We start from the raw sequence: 16,327 nt of genomic DNA, 5'->3' as shown, positions 1-16,327 counted from the left end.
CCTCTGACTTTAGTGAAGACTGTAACAGTCTCCTTTCCTCTGTGACTTTAGTGAAGACTGTAACAGTAGTCTCCTTTCCTCTGGGACTTTGGTGAAGACCGTAAAAGTAGTCTCCTTTCCTCTGGGACTTTGGTGAAGACCGTAAAAGTAGTCTCCTTTACTCTGGGACTTTAGTGAAGACTGTAACAGTAGTCTCCTTTCCTCTGGGACTTTAGTGAAGACCGTAACAGTCTCCTTTCCTCTGGGACTTTGGTGAAGACCGTAACAGTCTCCTTTCCTCTGTGACTTTAGTGAAGACTGTAACAGTCTCCTTTCCTCTCAGTGGAACATAAGTGATGGCTGCAACAGTAGTTTTTTTTTGTTCTTCTTCTTCATCCCTCTAACTCTAGTGAAGAGCATTCTCATGTTTCTAAACTCCTTCAGCAGTGGTCTAATCCCTCCAGCAGGTTCTCATGTTTCTAAACTCCTTCAGCAGTAGTCTAATCCCCCCCCAGCAGGTTCTCATGTTTCTAAACTCCTTCAGCAGTAGTCTAATCCCCCCCAGCAGGTTCTCATGTTTCTAAACTCCTTCAGCAGTGGTCTAATCCCCCCAGCAGGTTCTCATGTTTCTAAACTCCTTCAGCAGTAGTCTAATCCCCCCCAGCAGGTTCTCATGTTTCTAAACTCCTTCAGCAGTGGTCTAATCCCTCCAGCAGGTTCTCATGTTTCTAAACTCCTTCAGCAGTGGTCTAATCCCCCCCCAGCAGGTTCTCATGTTTCTAAACTCCTTCAGCAGTAGTCTAACCTCCTCCAGCAGGTTCTCATGTTTCTAAACTCCTTCAGCAGTAGTCTAATCCCCCCCCAGCAGGTTCTCATGTTTCTAAACTCCTTCAGCAGTAGTCTAACCTCCTCCAGCAGGTTCTCATGTTTCTAAACTCCTTCAGCAGTAGTCTAACCTCCTCCAGCAGCACACCTTTAACCCCTCTCTGGGTGCGCTCCCCTTCCTCATCACACACGTCCACAGGGCCGACTCGCAGCCCTCTGCAAGGCAGTACTCATGAGGGCTGTTTCTCTCTCGATGAGACGGTAAAGAAGAGGAGACCTATAGTTTCAGAAGTGGACAGGCATGCACTTGGATCATCAAAGGAAGCATTTACTCCACCTGTAAGTTGAGGAATGAACTCTATCTCTCTCACACACACATACAGCTCGTAGGTTAGTCACTGTTAGTCTTGTTGACATGAAACAGGGCAGGTTGTGAAAAAAGCAGCTTGTCCCTATGAGTTCTACCTCCTTTCAGAAATGTAGTTTCAGCTTGAATAGGTTTTGTGTATCCCTTGTTTTTAATAATAACACGCCCAATCAACAGCTAATACAAGTAGTAAACCGAAGAGCCATCATTAAAGACAATGAGAACACTGACAACACAATGTCCCTACCAGAATGTAAAAGAGGGTTTTGAAGAGATGGCTGTTTATGGCTGCGCCTGTGGACACGAGTCCAGCAGACAGACTAGACTACTAGCCTATAGGATATGATGGTAAAGTGTAGACTGAGACTGGGTCTAGGCTGGAGTGGGCTGGGCCGGCCCTAGGCTAAAGCAGCTGGAGTGAACTGCTGTTCTGTTCACTCCCACCCAGCCATTGTTTCCTGTTCTGGTTGTGAGATGCCATTACAGCCTATGTGTTAACTGCTTCCTGAGAGCTGCTATAGCCTGCTGGGGTGATTGGCTGCTGGCTGGGCTCTCTGTTTCTCCTTTAAAGGGTTAATGCCAGGCTACAGCATCGGCAGTAAAACTCACACTTGAAGAGCCTATATATATCTCTATATCCACACACACACTGCTTTGGCTAGCCTTGAGACAAAGGGGAGGAAGGGAGTTAGAGAGTAAGGGGAAGATGGAGAATGGGGAAAGAGGGAGAGAATCTGAAGTTAAATGTATACTGGTGCTTCTGTCCCCAACCAAGGAGGTCCTACAGCAGCACCTAGATCTGTCCCCAACCAAGGAGGTCCTACAGCAGCACCTAGATCTGTCCCCAACCATAATGGTGTTCCAAAAAAGGTCCAGCTGCCAAGACAACAAATACAAATTCCATCTAGATACTGTTGCCATAGAGCACACAAACTATACATACCTCGGCCTAAACATCAGCGCCACAGGTAACTTCCACAAAGCTGTGAACGAGCTGAGAGACAAGGCAAAGAAGGGCCTTTTATGCCATCAAATGGAACATAAAATTTGACATATCAAAATCAAATCAAATCAAATTTATTTATATAGCCCTTCGTACATCAGCTGAAATCTCAAAGTGCTGTACAGAAACCCAGCCTAAAACCCCAAACAGCAAGCAATGCATGTGAAAGAAGCACGGTGGCTGGGAAAAACTCCCTAGGAAAAACTCCTGAGAAAGGCCAAAAACCTAGGAAGAAACCTAGAGAGGAACCAGGCTATGAGGGGTGGCCAGTCCTCTTCTGGCTGTGCCGGGTGGATATTATAACAGAACATAGTCAAGATGTTAAAATGTTCGTAAATGACCAGCATGGTCAAATAATAATAATCATAGTAATTGTCGAGGGTGCAACAAGCACGTCCGGTGAACAGGTCAGGGTTCCGTAGCCGCAGGCAGAACAGTTGAAACTGGAGCAGCAGCATGGCCAGGTGGACTGGGGACAGCAAGGAGTCATCATGCCAGGTAGTCCTAGGGCTCAGGTCCTCCGAGAGAAAGAAAGAAAGAAAGAAAGAGAGAATTAGAGAGAGCATATTTACATTCACACAGGACACCGGATAAGACAAGAGAATACTCCAGATGTAACAGACTGACCCTAGCCCCCCGACACATAAACTACTGCAGCATAAATACTGGAGGCTGAGACAGGAGGGATCAGAAGACACTGTGGCCCCATCCGATGATACCCCCGGACAGGGCCAAACAGGCAGGATATAACCCCACCCACTTTGCCAAAGCACAGCCCCCCACACCACTAGAGGGATATCTACAACCACCAACTTACCGTCCGAAGACAAGGCCGAGTATAGCCCACAAAGATGTCCGCCACGGCACAACCCAAGGGGGGGGCGCCAACCCAGACAGGAAGACCACGTCAGTGGCTCAACCTACTCAAGTGACGCACCCCTCCCATGGACGGCATGGAAGAACACCAGTAAGTCAGTGACTCAGCCCCTGTAAAAGGGTTAGAGGCAGAGAATCCCAGTGGGAAGAGGGGAACCGACAAGGCAGAGACAGCAAGGGCGGTTCGTTGCTCCAGCCTTTCCGTTCACCTTCACACTCCTGGGCCAGACTATACTTAATCATAGGACCTACTGAAGAGATAAGTCTTCAGTAAAGACTTAAAGGTTGAGACTGAGTCTGCGTCTCTCACATGGGTAGGCAGACCATTCCATAAAAATGGAGCTCTATAGGAGAAAGCCCTACCTCCAGCCGTTTGCTTAGAAATTCTAGGGACAATTAGGAGGCCTGCGTCTTGTGACCGTAGCGTACGTGTAGGTATGTACGGCAGGACCAAATCGGAAAGATAGGTAGGAGCAAGCCCATGTAATGCTTTGTAGGTTAGCAGTAAAACCTTGAAATCAGCCCTTGCCTTAACAGGAAGCCAGTGTAGGGAAGCTAGCACTGGAGTAATATGATCAAATTTTTTGGTTCTAGTCAGGATTCTAGCAGCCGTATTTAGCACTAACTGAAGTTTGTTTAGTGCTTTATCCGGGTAGCCGGAAAGTAGAGCATTGCAGTAGTCGAGCCTAGAAGTAACAAAAGCATGGATTAATTTTTCTGCGTCATTTTTGGACAGAAAGTTTCTGATTTTTGCAATGTTACGTAGATGGAAAAAAGCTGTCCTTGAAGCAGTCTTGATATGTTCTTCAAAAGAGAGATCAGGGTCCAGAGTAACGCCGAGGTCCTTCACAGTTTTATTTGAGACGACTGTACAACCATCCAGATTAATTGTCAGATTCAACAGAAGATCTCTTTGTTTCTTGGGACCTAGGACAAGCATCTCTGTTTTGTCCGAGTTTAAAAGTAGAAAATTTGCAGCCATCCACTTCCTTATGTCTGAAACACAGGCTTCTAGCGAGAGCAATTTTGGGGCTTCACCAATTAGGATCTGGGACATACCAATTAGGATCTGGCTAAAAATACATGAATCAGTTATGGAACCCCTTGCCCTTTATGGTTGTGAGGTCTGTGGTCTGTTCACCAACCAAGAATTCACAAAATGGGACAAACATCAAATTGAGACTTAAACAACGTAAAACACCAAATAATGCATGCAGAGCAGAATTGGGCCGATACCCACTAATTATCAAAATCCAGGAAAGAGCCGTTAAATCTACAACTACCTCAAATGAAGCGATTCCCAAACCTTCCATAACTAGGCCATCAACTACAGAGAGATGAACTTGGAGAAGAGTCCCCTAAGCAAGCTGGTCCTGGGGATCTGTTAACAAACACAAACAGACCCCACAGAGCCCCAGGACAGCAACACAATTAGACCCAACCAAATCATGACAAAACAAAAAGATAATTATTTCCAATGTGTTAAGTAATTAACAAAAAAACAGAGCAAACTAGAATGCTATTTGTTCCTAAACAGAGAGTACACAGTGGCAGACTACCTGACCACTGTGACTGACCCAAAATAAAGCTTTGACTATGTACAGACTCAGTGAGTCTTCTGTGAGTGTAATGTTTACTGTAAATTTGTTTTACTTTTGTTTATTTAGTTCACTTGCTTTGGCAATGTTAACATGTTTCCTATGTTAATAAAGCCCTTACATTTAAATTGAATTTAATTGAGAGAGCGGGGAGGAAGGGCGGGGAGGGAGGGCGTTCGAGAGCAGGGAGGAGAGCGGGGAGGGAGGGAGGGCGTTCGAGAGCAGGGAGGAGAGCGGGGAGGGAGGGCGTTCGAGAGCGGGGAGGAGAGCGGGGAGGAAGGGCGTTCGAGAGCAGGGAGGAGAGCGGGGAGGGAGGGAGGGCGTTCGAGAGCAGGGAGGAGAGCGGGGAGGGAGGGCGTTCGAGAGCGGGGAGGAGAGCGGGGAGGGAGGGAGGGAGGGCGTTCGAGAGCAGGGAGGAGAGCGGGGAGGGAGGGAGGGCGTTCGAGAGCGGGGAGGAGAGCGGGGAGGGAGGGAGGGCGTTCGAGAGCGGGGAGGAGAGCGGGGAGGGAGGGAGGGCGTTCGAGAGCGGGGAGGAGAGCGGGGAGGGAGGGAGGGCGTTCGAGAGCGGGGAGGAGAGCGGGGAGGGAGGGAGGGCGTTCGAGAGCGGGGAGGAGAGCGGGGAGGGAGGGAGGGCGTTCGAGAGCGGGGAGGAGAGCGGGGAGGGAAGGAGGGCGTTCGAGAGCGGGGAGGAGAGCGGGGAGGGAGGGAGGGAGGGCGTTTGAGAGTGGGGAGGGAGGGAGGGCGTTTGAGAGCGGGGAGGGAGGGCGTTCGAGAGCGTTGGAAATGGTGAGAAGCAAGGAAAGACCAAGGAGTAAAGAGAGGTGGAGGGAGAAAGAGAAGAGGGTGAGAGACCTAGCCAGTTTGATGGCGTAAGGACTAAACACTCTTCAAGGTGAATTACACCAAACCTCCCTCTTCAACTCTCCTGTCTTCGTTGCCATGATGATAGTTCTGCGGTCAAAGCCAGTGCTGTTTTTCACCAACGACCTCTGATATTTTCATATCCAGAAGGGTGTGTACATTTTTGTCCATAGACTGTTAATCCAAGCTGTTGGGTTTTAGGACTTCTTCAATAATACTCTAGTCGTGACTGTGGCACGTTCCTTCCAAACACTGTCGAGGGTGACTGTCAGTGTTGGAGAGTCTTCTGTGTGTGTGAATGTGTTGGTAACCTTGTCCAGTCTTTGTTTTGAACAATGTTCCATTGTGTGTCAGTAGTCTATGAATGGGCACTGTACACATTTCCTCAACATACATTTAGTCATACTTCTATGGAGGGTAGGCCTAGTTGTTATGTCCCTCATATCAGTTTTCTCTGCCCCCCCCCCCCCCCCGCGTGTTCCTGCTGAAACGGGTTTATAAGAGAACCCAAAGGTTTATTAGGTGTTTTAGGGAAATATGCCAGAGTAACCTGACTCCTCACCTGCCCCCCCCCTCCCCCTTTTCACTGTGAGAGCAAGTGGGGGTGAGAAAGGAAGTGAAGGACTCTTTTTGGATTAAAGGCAAAATCAGTGGTGCTCATTGGCCACTCAGACACATGAGACTGTGGCCTAAGGGCTGTTGCTATGGAGAGTTCAGAGGAGAATGTCCAGAGTGGTAGTGGACACACTGGTAGTGAAAGGGTAGTTAGTGGTAAGTAGGTTTCTGCTGGTAGTGGTGGTAAGTAGGTTGCTGCTGGTAGTGGTGGTAAGTAGGTTGCTGCTGGTAGTGGTGGTAAGTAGGTTGCTGCTGGTAGTGGTGGTAAGTAGATTTCTGCTGGTAGTGGTGGTAAGTAGGTTTCTGCTGGTAGTGGTGGTAAGTAGGTTTCTGCTGGTAGTGGTGGTAAGTAGGTTCGCTGGTAGTGGTGGTAAGTAGGTTTCTGCTGGTAGTGGTGGTAAGTAGGTTGCTGCTGGTAGTGGTGGTAAGTAGGTTTCTGCTGGTAGTGGTGGTAAGTAGGTTTCTGCTGGTAGTGGTGGTAAGTAGGTTGCTGCTGGTAGTGGTGGTAAGTAGGTTGCTGCTGGTAGTGGTGGTAAGTAGGTTGCTGCTGGTAGTGGTGGTAAGTAGGTTTCTGCTGGTAGTGGTGGTAAGTAGGTTTCTGCTGGTAGTGGTGGTAAGTAGGTTTCTGCTGGTAGTGGTGGTAAGTAGGTTTCTGCTGGTAGTGGTGGTAAGTAGGTTTCTGCTGGTAGTGGTGGTAAGTAGGTTGCTGCTGGTAGTGGTGGTAAGTAGGTTGCTGCTGGTAGTGGTGGTAAGTAGGTTGCTGCTGGTAGTGGTGGTAAGTAGGTTGCTGCTGGTAGTGGTGGTAAGTAGGTTGCTGCTGGTAGTGGTGGTAAGTAGGTTGCTGCTGGTAGTGGTGGTAAGTAGGTTGCTGCTGGTAGTGGTGGTAAGTAGGTTGCTGCTGGTAGTGGTGGTAAGTAGGTGGCTGCTGGTAGTGGTGCTAAGTAGGTGGCTGCTGGTGGTGGTGGTAAGTAGGTGGCTGCTGGTGGTGGTGGTAAGTAGGTTTCTGCTGGTGGTGGTGGTAAGTAGGTTTCTGCTGGTGGTGGTGGTAAGTAGGTTTCTGCTGGTGGTGGTGGTAAGTAGGTTGCTGCTGGTGGTGGTGGTAAGTAGGTTGCTGCTGGTGGTGGTGGTAAGTAGGTTGCTGCTGGTGGTGGTGGTAAGTAGGTTGCTGCTGGTAGTGGTGGTAAGTAGGTTGCTGCTGGTTGGTAGTGGTGGTAAGTAGGTTGCTGCTGGTTGGTAGTGGTGGTAAGTAGGTTGCTGCTGGTTGGTAGTGGTGGTAAGTAGGTTGCTGCTGGTTGGTAGTGGTGGTAAGTAGGTTGCTGCTGGTTGGTAGTGGTGGTAAGTAGGTTGCTGCTGGTTGGTAGTGGTGGTAAGTAGGTTGCTGCTGGTTGGTAGTGGTGGTAAGTAGGTTGCTGCTGGTTGGTAGTGGTGGTAAGTAGGTTGCTGCTGGTTGGTAGTGGTGGTAAGTAGGTTGCTGCTGGTTGGTAGTGGTGGTAAGTAGGTTGCTGCTGGTTGGTAGTGGTGGTAAGTAGGTTGCTGCTGGTTGGTAGTGGTGGTAAGTAGGTTGCTGCTGGTTGGTAGTGGTGGTAAGTAGGTTGCTGCTGGTTGGTAGTGGTGGTAAGTAGGTTGCTGCTGGTTGGTAGTGGTGGTAAGTAGGTTGCTGCTGGTTGGTAGTGGTGGTAAGTAGGTTGCTGCTGGTTGGTAGTGGTGGTAAGTAGGTTGCTGCTGGTTGGTAGTGGTGGTAAGTAGGTTGCTGCTGGTGGTGGTGGTAAGTAGATTGCTGCTGGTAGTGGTGGTAAGTAGATTGCTGCTGGTAGTGGTGGTAAGTAGGTTGCTGTAGTTACTGGCTTCTAGAGGGGATGATAGGATGAGGGATCAGAAGGGGGGATCAGATTTTAAAGGCTTTGTTTTCAAATAAATCAGTATTTTTGTTATTCTACAACAACGCCCAATCAAGTCCCCCACGTCCTAAAGACTGACAATAATGATGATGATGATGATGAGATCAAGGAAAACAGAGGATTATTATTATAAATAAAATTGGACAATTTGGAACAGTGTAAACAACACTCAACAAATGATAAGTAATACCAGAGAGGCTGGTCTAACAAGAAAAGTGTGAAGCCTTTATTACAGCATAACAAAGATTAACAGCCAAATTTGTGGAATTGTTTATCAGACATGTGGTTGCGTGAGACTTGGTGCTCACAGAATCAGTAGACTATTAATAAAACAGGCAACAGAAGCAGGATCTGTCTTATTTCTGGAGATATGGACGATTTATAAAGCCAGGCACTTTTAAAAGTTAGGCTGTTGATTCTAGAATTTAAGTTGGGGTTTCTTCAGTTCACTTTTCTTAGATAATAGGACAAGGGCTGTTTTCTCATCTCCTCATTCTGCTGCTGCCTCCACTGCATTGTTCTCATCTCCTCATTCTGCTGCTACCTCCACTGCATTGTTCTCATCTCCTCATTCTGCTGCTACCTCCGCCGCATTGTTCTCATCTCCTCATTCTGCTGCTGCCTCCACTGCATTGTTCTCATCTCCTCATTCTGCTGCTACCTCCACTGCATTGTTCTCATCTCCTCATTCTGCTGCTACCTCCGCCGCATTGTTCTCATCTCCTCATTCTGCTGCTACCTCCACTGCATTGTTCTCATCTCCTCATTCTGCTGCTACCTCCGCCGCATTGTTCTCAACACCAATATGCTGGTTAACTTTGCTGTTATGCACTTCGCAACATGGTCTAGGAAAAAGCACCGATTTCAACAGCGTGCTGATGTGTTCTACAAACAAGGACAGCGACCACAATCCAATGCGGGATTAGGTGCATTTGTTATAAAATAATATTTTTTATTAGTGTTGCACCATTGTTCTTAAGTAATAACCATATCCAATTTCATTACCACATGTCTTAGACTGATGGACTGTTCCATCCCCACGCTCTCCACAATGGGTCAGTCCACTCAGACAGGAGCCAATCAGACAGGTGTCTTGTACATCATATTTTTGTTGTTGCTACTGCTCGACTAAAGAAATATCTGTCGACCAAACAATGGACCAGTCCGCTAAATGGGGTCAGCCCTAAAAGGCTTTTCTATAGCCTGCCTTCTAACCTCTCTCTCTCTCTGTCCCCCTCTCTCTGTCCCCCCTCTCTCTGTCCCCCTCTCTCTGTCCCCCTCTCTCTGTCCCCCTCTCTCTGTCCCCCTCTCTCTGTCCCCCTCTCTCTGTCCCCCTCTCTCTGTCCCCCTCTCTCTGTCCCCCTCTCTCTCTCCTGTAGGTAAGTTTGAGGAGAGGGAGGACCGGGTACCTAAGTTGGAGCAGCTCAACTCCCTGGGCTTCATGTGTTCTCTGAACCTCGTTCTCCACAAGAGGGACCTCATCAAGATGGAGCTGCTGCTGTTGGAGACGTTCAGCTGGAACCTGTGTATGCCCACCCCGGCCCACTTCATAGACTACTACCTCCAGGCCTCGGTGCAGGAGGGAGACCTGTACAACGGCTGGCCTCTCTCCTCCCTCTCCAAGACCAAAACCTTTATGGACAAGTACACACACTACTTCCTGGAGGTGTCACTGCAAGGTGAGGGGTGATGCAGGGAAGGGATTTATGAAATATGTGCAGCCTCTTGTGCTTGTCACAATTTAATATAGTGAATCATAATGTTCCTCTAGAGACTAGAGCATTTCTAACAGTCTCTCTGTGTTCCTCTACACCAGTTGTTCCCAAACTTTTTAGTCCCGTACCCCTCAACCTCCAGCTGTACCCCCTCTAGCACCAGGGTCAGCGTACCCCTTCTAACATTCAACCTCCAGCTGTACCCCCTCTAGCACCAGGGTCAGCGTACCCCTTCTAACATTCAACCTCCAGCTGTACCCCCTCTAGCACCAGGGTCAGCGTACCCCTTCTAACATTCAACCTCCAGCTGTACCCCCTCTAGCACCAGGGTCAGCGTACCCCTTCTAACATTCAACCTCCAGCTGTACCCCCTCTAGCACCAGGGTCAGCGTACCCCTTCTAACATTCAACCTCCAGCTGTACCCCCTCTAGCACCAGGGTCAGCGTACCCCTTCAAACATTCAACCTCCAGCTGTACCCCCTCTAGCACCAGTGTCAGCGTACCCCTTCTAACATTCAACCTCCAGCTGTACCCCCTCTAGCACCAGGGTCAGCGTACCCCTTCAAACATTCAACCTCCAGCTGTACCCCCTCTAGCACCAGGGTCAGCGTACCCCTTCTAACATTCAACCTCCAGCTGTACCCCCTCTAGCACCAGGGTCAGCGCACTCTCAAATGTTGTTTTTTGTCATCATTGTAAGCCTGCCACACACACACACACTATACAATACATGTATTAATGAGTGTGTTTTTATCACAACCCGGCTCGTGGGAAGTGACAGAGCTCTTATAGGACCAGGGCACAAATAATTATATTATAATAATCAATCATTTTGCTCTTTATTTAGCCATCTACATATAAAATCTAATTTGTTCATCGAAAATTGTGAATAACTCACCTCAGGTTAATGAGAAGGGTGTGCTTGAAAGGATGCACATAACTCTGCAGTGTTGGGTTGTATTGGAGAGAGTCTCAGTCTTAAATCATTTTCCACACACAGTCTGCCTGTATTTAGTTTTCATGCTAGTGAGGGCCGAGAATCCACTCTCACATAGGTACATGGTTGCAAAGGGCATCAGTGTCTTAACAGCTCCTCTTCCAGCCCAGCCCAGCAGGAAACTCTCAGCGCAGCCCAATCCAGAAATCTGGCAGTGGCTTCTGATTTAAATAACATTTTTACAGAACTGCTTGTTGCAATTTCAATGAGGCTCTCTTGTTCAGATATCGGTAAGTGGACTGGAGGCAGGGCATGAAAGGGATAACGAATCCAGTTGTTTGTGTCATCTGTTTCATTATAGTACCTGCGTAATTGTGCACCCAACTCACTCAGGTGCTTCGCTATATCACATTTGACATTGTCCGTAAGATTGAGTTCATTTTCACACAAATCATACAATGATGGAAAGACCTGTGTGTTGTCCTTGTTAATGCAGACAGAGAAGAGCTTCAACGTCTTAATCATAGCCTCAATTTTGTCTCGCACATTGAGTATAGTTGAGGAGAGTCCCTGTAATCCTAGATTCAGATCATTCAGGCGAGGAAAAAACATCCCCCAGAGGCCAGTCGTGTGAGAAACTCATCATGCAAGTGGTCAGACAAGTGAAAATTATGGTCAGTAAAGAAAACTTTAAGCTTGTCTCTCAATTCAAAAAACGTGTCAATACTTTGCCCCTTGATAACCAGCGCACTTCTGTATGTTGTAAAAGCGTTACATGGTCGCTGCTCATATCATTGCACGAGAGTTCAGGGGCCTTGCTTTAACAAAGTTAACCATTTTCAATGAAGTGTCCAAAACGTCTTTCAAGCTGTCAGGCTTTCCCTTGGCAGCTAGAGCCTCTCGGTGGATGCTGCAGTGACCCAAGTGGCGTCAGGAGCAACTGCTTGCACACACGTTACCACTCCACTATGTCTCCCTGTCATGGCTTTAGCGCCATCAGTACAGATACCAACATGAGCAGCAGCTACGTTTGGCTACATACAGAACGTTAGTGGAATTCCCACGAGAGAGTAACAGTTAATGTGATTGGATGTTAATTATTTGACTGGGCTACCTGTATTTGACATTGTGTTGTTATTTCGCTGAACACTTAGGTGGTTTATTTTTGGCAGTGAAACGAGGCTACTCAGGTGGGGGGGGGTAGAGAGCACCTACCCCCGGCAGCACCTACCCCCGGCAGCACCTACCCCCGGGTGCTCCTACCCCCGGGTGCACCTACCCCCGGCAGCACCATTTCTAACAGTCTCTCTGTGTTCCTCTAGACCATGCGTTCCTGAGCTTCCGGCCGTCTCAGGTGGCGGCAGCGTGCGTAGCGGCGTCTCGTATCTGTCTCCAGATTTCTCCTGGCTGGACCACGTCTCTACACCTACTGACTGGATACACCTGGGACCACCTCACACACTGCATCAAACTCATGCTGCTGTAAGTCTCACACAGGAGACACACATCTGAGACCAATTGAATGCTTGAATGCACAGACATACAGTAGCAATCAAAAGTTTGGATACGCCTACTCATTCAAGGGTTTTTCTTTATTTGTAACTATTTTCTACATTGTAGATAATAGTGAAGACATCAAAATTATGAAAACACAGAATTATGTAGTAACCAAAAAAAACTTTCAAATAAAAATGTATTTTATATTTGAGATTCTTCAAGTAGCCACCCTTTGCCTTGATGACAGCATTGCACATTCTTGTCTCTCTCCTCCACAGTGCACATGACAGTGACGTGAAGGAGGCTAACAAACCCAAATCCACCCCTCCATTGTCTCGATCCGCCTCTCTCCAGTCTCACCCTCCTCTCTCCCACCTCTCCCCGGTCCCAGCCATCCAGAGACCAGCTACCACCTCCTCCAACCCCCAGCAGCTCCTCTTCCAGCCCAGCCCAGTGGGCTTCCCACACCTCCCCCCCTCCCTGTCCCAGCTCCACACGCTAGCTGACTCCCAGGCTTTAGGGCCTGCTGGAGTCAACATGTCCCAGGACTTCCTCCAGAGCCACAGGATGGGGCTGCTCACCGGGGACGACACCATGACCTCTACAGCAGGGGCCTTCCCCTCCTATCCTAGCCTGACTTCGGGGCTGCAGCCTGGGGCTCGGGTGGCACCGCTGGCCTTGCAGGGCCCCATCTCTATGCAGGTAGCCTTGGCTGCGGAGCCGAGACACTGCCTCAGCATGGCCTACAGCCGGGGGTACCTGGGGGGCGTGGGCCCCCACCACACCTTCACGGCAGCGGGCTGCTTCGACAGATGACGCCAGGAGACGGAGGAGAGAATGAACAGCAAACCGCCCCGAGCCAGGGACAGGGAGCGCTACAATCCTCTCCCATCACTACTTCCTCCTCCTCTCCGCTCCCTGGCAGACCACCTCTCTCTCTCCGTCAGCACCCCGTCCCCCTCCTCGGCCGCCCCCTGCCCCGCCCCCCCAACCTTCAGACAGAGACGGAGAGAAAGACTGCTCAAACGCAAGCAAAGGTCGAAGGGCACCGATGACCCCATGGAAGTCATCACACTGACATGACGCCACTGACTGATGTTGAACACTGAGTTCCAATCACGTCACAGGAACAGAAGCATTAACACACTGTAGAATGGTCACGGTATGTCCCTGGTTAAGATGCTGTCATCACTGTGAACCAGAGGCTATGCAGCATGATTCCTCCTCAGTGCCTCCTGTGTTTTGACCAGAGTGATGTCTGTCTGAATTCATCTGAAGATCAAGTGCTGCTGGATCTCTCTCTGTAATCTCTCACTGTAATCCAAAAATATGAACTCAACTGAAGAGGAAAAATAGGCCAGTAACGTCTTGAGCTGCTGACTTGGGAACAGTGGTATGACTTGTTATAAGCAGACATACCAGTGAGTTGATGCTATGTCGGTGTGTGTGTGTGTGTGTATATAGGCTTTATATCACTCTTATGCCAGTGAATAAAGGGATTATGTCATTAAGTGCTATAGGGGCCCTCTGAGAATTCCTACCCATAATCCTCAATGGCTGTATGGGGAGGGGAGGCCAGAGTTCATTGTTCTGTCACAGCAGAGGAAATCCACAGTTACCATACCTGTCATGTTTTGGTTCTCTTCCCATCCTCCTTCCTTTTGAGCGAGAGAGAATATTAATGTAGCATTCTAATTCTATGCTTGGAACTTTGTTGATGTGTACATAATGAAATGCTGCTGCCTTCTATATGAACTGATGGTTCTGTGTGAGTTGAAGACTTATTTCCGTGAACCACAGCGTATATCAGGGACTTGACGTAACAGATTACTTGAATATGATGCCATTGAAACGTGATGTAACATTTAATTTAAATTTACAAATTTGTTCGTTGTTGCTTTTTTGTATTCCTTGGTAAAGTTTTTTTTTTTTAAACTTTATACCGGCGTGAAACACATTGTGTTTATTTTTTACGTTTTTATTTATAACATTTTTTAAAAAGCCATTGTATAACAACTGAATATTCAGGCTCAGGTTGTTAGGCTGAGGATATCCAATCAGCCGTCTCCTTATTGAGGAGGTTACTTATTCAGCTGTCTTACTATTTAGTGTGTTTTAAGTAGATGCTAGCAAGGCACCCAGGAGGGTTTCTCTCTTCTCCCCCAGAGGAAGAGGACCTGCCTTTTTTTAAATGACATACTAAGATATATAAAACACACTGTTTGCATCCTGGTGGAATCAGTGACCTCGCGGTCGATGAAACTCACAGCCCATCTGCAGCTTAACATCACTAATTGCTTCCTACATTTTCTAAAACTTCCACTTCCTGCTGGAACGTAAACACATCCAGATTCCCCTTCTGCGTCACAGGCGGTCTCGCTGGTTACCGTGGCGATGGCCGAAAATCTAAATCAGGGGCTCACTCAGAAGAACAGTTGGAACGTTACAGAATGTTTAGATGCCCATAACTGATCTAAACAGCACATTTCTATCTGTTGTGTAGAGCAGGGAATGATGGAAGCTCTAGAAATCACATTTCTATCTGTAACAGTGTTAACTTCTGGTCCTTTTCTGTCGATATGCTTTGAATGTGTAAGTTTTACTATGGTTGTACCTTGTCCCCAACAGTTTTCATACTTGAACTATGCTGATTACTACTAAGGCTGTGTTGTGATTCTCAATGTTCTTGGCTTTGATATTGAGACTATTTCATTGAACACTTGCTTTAGCAAGATATCTGGCAAGCATCTGAAATGTGTCTAAACGTTTATATAGCATAACCATACCTTACTGTAGTCTAGATAGTATTTTACTACAAATGGAATGAAGGGCTTAGTAGCAACCAAATGCATCTTCCTGACTGATCTCTTCTGAACTGTCACTCCCACTCACTGTATGGTCATCACTACTTTTATAGACAAAAGGATTCTGCCTTTTAACTTTATAGTTTTTTTTAAGTGTATTTTATTTAGTCTTGTTCTTCCTGTGTTAATAAAGATGGATGCAGTCGGTGTGGCGTACTGGGTCATATTCATTAGGCACCAAACGGAAGAAGACTGACAAACAGGGAGGGACTAAATAAGCTTTCTTATTAGACAAGTTCGTTTTCTGTTGCAAAACATTTTGGCTACGGTATGACCTATTGAATAAGACCCTGTTTTTAAGTAAAAGTACTCTCTTCCCTCACTAAAAAGCTACTTGTCACTGAGGTCTCAAGGTGTTTTTGTTGGTAGAATAATTCATTCTGTTTATGGCTACAACTCTTCTCACAGGCATCACCACTGGTTCATCTTTTAGGACTTATTCTTTGACATTCTTTTGTGATTTGACTCAATGTTGATCCTTGCTGCCAGAAAGCAGAGAGCTCTGAACACTAATAACTATGTTGCATATTGCAGCCTTGACTGCTGTACTGCACATATTGCTATAGTGATTATGTGCACAGAACTGTGCTGATAAAACACCAAACAACCACACCATTGTCCAATGAAATGACATGAGAAATGTCCCAGTATTTTTGTTGATAAAGGGGCTTCTATCAGATGAGCCGTTGAAATAAACAACAATGAACTGAATATCTTCACTGAGTTGGTGTTTGTTTTGTTTGATATTCATGTTATTGTATAGTATTATTGACATGGGCCTTATTGAAACAATCCCAAATGGCCACCTATTGGCTATAGGGCTCTGGTCAAAAGTAGTGCACTATATATATATATATATATATATATGTGTGTGTGTGTATTTAACTAGGCAAGTCAGTTAAGAACAAATTATTATTTACAGTGACGGCCAAACCTTCCCGTAACCCAGATGACGCTGGGCCAATGGTGCGCTGCCCTAGGGCATAATTTGGGCGGCACTCTTACCTTCCACCAATCCAGTCATCAGGTCATTGACATGTTTCACTGAAGATGGGAAACAATGATACATTATTCTAACATTACCTTTTACCCCCCCCCCCATTTTGTTCTTTGCCCTAGAACTACACAGCTGATTCAAATAACCCAAGTCATCAAGCTGTGATTTTTATTTATTTTATTTTATCAGCTGTGTAGCGCTGGGGGGGAAAAAAACAAAAAGTGCACCCGGGGGGCCCAGGACCAGAAACCCTGGTCCAGCTGACTTAAAGCGAGGGGGAGGAATATGAAGTGT

The 16,327-nt window shown here is 47.3% G+C and overlaps 1 protein-coding gene across 1 annotated transcript in view; it reads left to right on the top strand.

Moving 5' to 3' along the window:
* LOC115167345 (cyclin-J) overlaps positions 1 to 15,747 on the top strand; it is a 36,938-nt gene extending 21,191 nt beyond the window's left edge. Inside the window, exons 4-6 of the mRNA XM_029721698.1 lie at positions 9,402 to 9,701; positions 11,998 to 12,157; positions 12,451 to 15,747. Coding sequence (XP_029577558.1) covers positions 9,402 to 9,701; positions 11,998 to 12,157; positions 12,451 to 12,988 — 998 coding nt within the window. The 3' untranslated portion in view covers positions 12,989 to 15,747. The remainder of the gene's footprint in view (positions 1 to 9,401; positions 9,702 to 11,997; positions 12,158 to 12,450) is intronic.
* Positions 15,748 to 16,327: the final 580 nt, after the last annotated feature.

The sequence above is a fragment of the Salmo trutta genome, chromosome 3 (assembly GCF_901001165.1).
Source record: "Salmo trutta chromosome 3, fSalTru1.1, whole genome shotgun sequence".
In the NCBI taxonomy this organism is placed as follows: Eukaryota; Metazoa; Chordata; class Actinopteri; order Salmoniformes; family Salmonidae; genus Salmo; species Salmo trutta.
This window is presented reverse-complemented; position numbering and strand designations above follow the sequence as displayed.